Genomic DNA, 4,638 nt, shown 5'->3' on the forward strand with positions numbered 1-4,638 from the left:
CTTTTATTCTAAGCATACACTTTTTTATTTCCTTGTATACAGTTTTTATTATTTCTCTATTCATGTGTTTATCTATTTTCCTAAATGTTTTGTAAGGTGCTTTTTACTGAATTTATTTTTAGTACTCTATTCCATTCAAATTTTATTTCTAAAAGATGTACCCCCGAATTACGTATAGACCAATCAGGCTTAACGGGCGTGTAGCTCCAGCCAATCAGATCCGTTCTAGGTCGTGCCCCCTGGTACTGATTTTCAAGGGCGCGTTTACCCCCCCCCCCCCCCTCCCCCGGATTTCATGAAAATAATGAGTAGCTAAGTTTTTTCTCCGTATTCTGTGGTGGTGTTGGCGCAAGTAGGAAAGAACGGCTAAAGAGCATTCATCTTTTTTGTGGCACAAGTGAAATATATATTTGTAACTTACGATTATTTAATACATCAATAACCAGTAATTAAGTATCATAATCCTTTGCTGCAGTCCAGCCAGTCAGCCTTTTAAAATAAAAATAACCAACAAAGCAAATAATTATATTCACAATGAAATACGGTATATACGCATGAACATAGGAATCTGTGTAATGAACGGATTATGAACACGCATATAATTGAATAATGGAAATTAAATTGAAAATGGTAAATGAATGGATGATCTGATGTGAGAACATTCTCAATAAATATATTTGATTATATTTAATTAAAAACAGAATTGAAAACGAACGGCCAGAGCTACCTTCGTTTCAACGTAGGCCATTATATAATAGCCCGTCGGGCACACGCGACCAGACGACGACGCTACACTGACAATTCAATTATTTAAGATAAAGTTTATAGATAAATTTAAAGAATACAGTTAATAGGCAAAAGAGGGGAAACTAAAGTAAAAAAAAATTTTATCGCAAGCCTTCAAAGAAAACCAGTAGCCACTACTCTCCTGTACTTTCCATTTCGTATTGGCTGTGGATTATTACATCAAGTACATCCGTCATGTTTAATTTAAATTCATTTGTAATTTATCCATGTAATTCATCGAGTTCCATTTTAATTCATTATTGGAATACTTCTCGAGGTCGAACTAGAGTCATGATCACCATATTAATGATCCAAGTGTTTCCTCCAGTTACAGCCACTGCCCTTTCTCTGCGCCTCATTCCTTTGCCAACACTTTCGCCATTGTTCATATTAACTTGCAAGTTGTGGATTAATATGTGCTAGTATCAAAGGGAGAACTACAGAATTGTTTCTTAGATTACATTTTCAACCACTTTCTTTACTTCCTTACCTGCACTCAACAATGGTAAAATTGCTGGTATCCCATATATAAGTTTTTATCTGTAAATGAGTGACCTTATGTTGTGTGTACAAGGATTTCCATGACCAATTTTGATATTTACTCTACATAATACAGTGTTTAATCCCAGACCCTCTTATTCTTGCCATGAGCTGTGCAACAAGAGTATTACAGAAATAAATGCCATTTGGAACCTTTATCAAAGAGGCTCAAATTAAAAGCAATTTCATTGCATTCTAAATGACTGAGGAGCATAAGGGTAAGTAAAACGTATAATATACATATTAATATGGAAATGTTTCAAAACATCCAATGTTCATTTAACATTGCTTTTTAACAGTTATACATTATTTATTTTGGGCTTTCAAACATCAAGAAAAAACAGAATTGAAAAGAAAAATACAGAGAAAATACCAGTCATAATCTTCACTATGTCCAAATTCAAATTCCACTTCCATATATTCATTCTTTTAAATATTTTCAAACAACACCACACTCGCCAGACAATAACAAATCTTTCAGACCATCTCATAAAAAAAAAGAAGTAATAAACAAAATATATTTGTTTTCGCTTCACAAACGGAAAGAATAAATGCAGTCTAATTTGTAACGGATTACAATAACAACACTGTAACATCGAGACACTTTACCATGTTTTGGAAATTAGAGTACAAAACAAGTCACTCGAAAAAGGGAACCATAACACCAGCAACGAGGAAAATGCCATACTGTAATGGAGCTAGCAGTATGACACCTGATGCAATTACCCTCATCCTACTTAGAGCAGTACTGCTTCCCCTGAATATTATTTGTTACACTACTATCTTACATATAATGCGAACTACATAATTTATATAAAAAAACGTTTGTAAAATGAAAAAAATATAGATGAATAATAATAATGACTACCAATAATAATTAATCATAATAATTACAATCCTTTTTTCTTTTAAATTAGAAGAGAAACAAACAATAATGGTCCAGAAGAAAAAGTGGAGAAATGAACGAATGAAGAAACACATAAAAAGCACCAAAGTCTCCTTTCTATAACATAAGAAAGTGCACTGCTCCAACTAATATTTTTTATCTATTTTATGGTTTTTAGTTCTATATTAAAGATTAGAGTGGAGTTGGGTGGGATGTCTGGTGGTGCTCCTCGCTCACCATACCTGAGATGGAAAATAAAACATGAGAAATCTGGAATTATCTAGGTAAATTACCAAAAGCAATATATATAATACAACTATAATTAAAGTGATCAAATGTGATTTACATCAGCAAGATACATATCAATACATATACCTACATATATAACAAGTATAAAAAACACTCATGATCATCAGGAAAATTTAAAACAAATACAAAGGGATAGCAAATCGTCTCCAAAATAAGAGCTTCCAAAAAATACTACTTACGCCATCTTAGGTGGGCAGACAATCTTTCTCTTTCCTCCAGGCTGCATGCCTACAATGGCCATATCCCAACCCTTGATTACTTCTCCTCTCCCCAGCCGGAAACCGAAGCCCTTGCCCACCTGACACTTGTCAAACATTTTGCCATTGGGGAATCTGCCCTCGTAGTACATGAACACCTGCAGGGGAAGCAGTTCAATTAGGGGTGTGGCCAGTGAGTCAACTCTATCATATATACATATATATATACATTATATCATATATCACATATAAATATAAATATAAAGGGACCACAGAACACATACCATGTTTCCTGGTTTAGCTTTTGGTCCTTGCCCAACTTTAAGTTCCTCAACCTTCATCCCCCCAATCTTCATCATCTTTGGGGTCTGAGATCCAGAAGGAGTTTCTATCTTGGCTGTGTTGGAAGAGGCTTGTTTTAATTAGTAAGTCAATATCTTGAGAAAAAATAAATAAATCGGCTTTCCCTACATTTATGATGAACAATTTCATGGCTTCCATTTGGTTAATGAAACTAAACTTCATGATTTACCTGGTGTGTTTTCAGGCTTCTTCTGCTTTGGTGTCTGTAAGAGAAAGAAGGTTAGATTGAAACAAAAGAAAACAAAAAAGACTCAGGATGAGGACTATCATACAAACATATAGATAGCAAAACAGACTGGCAGACAGACATAGTTCACTTGTAATCTCAGAGAACTCACCCCGTTCATGGTAACTGCCTCCTTCTTGGGGGTTTTGTTTTCCGCTTTCTTTACTTCAGGAGTCTTTGCACCTTGTTTTGCTTTCTCTTTCGCCTTTGGGGTTTTCTGTTCCGTGCTTTCGCCTTTGGCTTTTGGTGTTTGCACTTTATTTCCAGGAGTTTCAGCCTTTCCTTTTGGCGTTTTATCCCCTTGACTTTCATTTTTCATTTTATTTGGCTTAGCACTTAAAGCAGCTAGAATTTTTGAGAAACAAATCTAGTTTAGATTTCAGGTCGGGAGTACTATTGGCATTTCTTGTTACATTTTATACTTTTTTACAGTTATAATGCCTTTTGCTAATACAATGATACTGGGATGGCATGTACATATATCTCATGACCAGTGATTTTAGTTTATAAAGTTTGTTTACATATAGATGGTTCCACAAGTGCTTAGTCAACAAGAAGCTAATTGCTAGTCCCCACCTGTATACCCTTTTTCCTGATTTTAGAAAAGTTGGTCATAACTTTATACTAATCAATCATAACATCCATATCAATAATAACAATATTAGAAAAGAAAATAAAAGAAAAGAAAGAAGAAAAAAAATTCAAGGAATGGGGAAACAGGTGACATCACAAAGGCCTACCAATCAACTCTTTGGTGGCCAAGCACTTGTGGAACCATTTGTGTGCAAACAAAATCCCCAAAACGAAATTAAAGAGGACAGTATATGTTCTCGGCACCAGTGGGTTAACTTGAGCAAAAGCTTAAAAGCTTCAAACTACTACCTTTCATTTGTTCCATCATCTCTCTCTCTTCCTCATCTGGTTCATCATCGTCATCATCATCGTCATCATCTTCCTCTTCCTCTTCCTCACCTTCTTCATCACTCTCTTCTTCTCATCATCATCATCATCATCATCGTCGTCATCATCCCCATCCTCTTCGCCATCTACAAACTCATCTACACCTATAATATTCAAGAATCTATCAAACTGAACTTTAAGGTGCACGAAAGATCACACAATGAATCCATTCAAAGAAAAGAGGGGTCTCTATCATCACTACTCACCAAGCAACACTTTCGCTTTCTTTGCATCTGCCCCTTTGATTTCCAGTTGCTTTCTCTTCTTGTTTATCGGCACCAGTGCTGGGGTTTCTGAAATGTAAATGAAATTTTTTCTATGACATTTTCTTATCCTCTACCTATACATTTTTTCTATTTCACCAATAATCC

General features: G+C 35.0%; 1 protein-coding gene across 1 annotated transcript; it reads right to left on the minus strand.

Annotated features, from left to right (window-relative positions):
* Positions 1-1,916: 1,916 nt before the first annotated feature.
* On the minus strand, positions 1,917-4,560 carry LOC119599387 (46 kDa FK506-binding nuclear protein-like; the record flags this gene model as incomplete). Its single annotated transcript, XM_037949158.1, is given in 8 exon segments — positions 1,917-2,454; positions 2,701-2,876; positions 3,003-3,115; positions 3,251-3,284; positions 3,420-3,652; positions 4,190-4,298; positions 4,301-4,371; positions 4,474-4,560. Coding segments are annotated over 8 exon segments (905 nt in total), but the record flags the coding sequence as incomplete, so codon positions are not given.
* Between the last annotated feature and the right edge of the window lie 78 nt (positions 4,561-4,638).

Source organism: Penaeus monodon, chromosome 42, assembly GCF_015228065.2.
Source record: "Penaeus monodon isolate SGIC_2016 chromosome 42, NSTDA_Pmon_1, whole genome shotgun sequence".
NCBI classification, from domain to species: Eukaryota; Metazoa; Arthropoda; class Malacostraca; order Decapoda; family Penaeidae; genus Penaeus; species Penaeus monodon.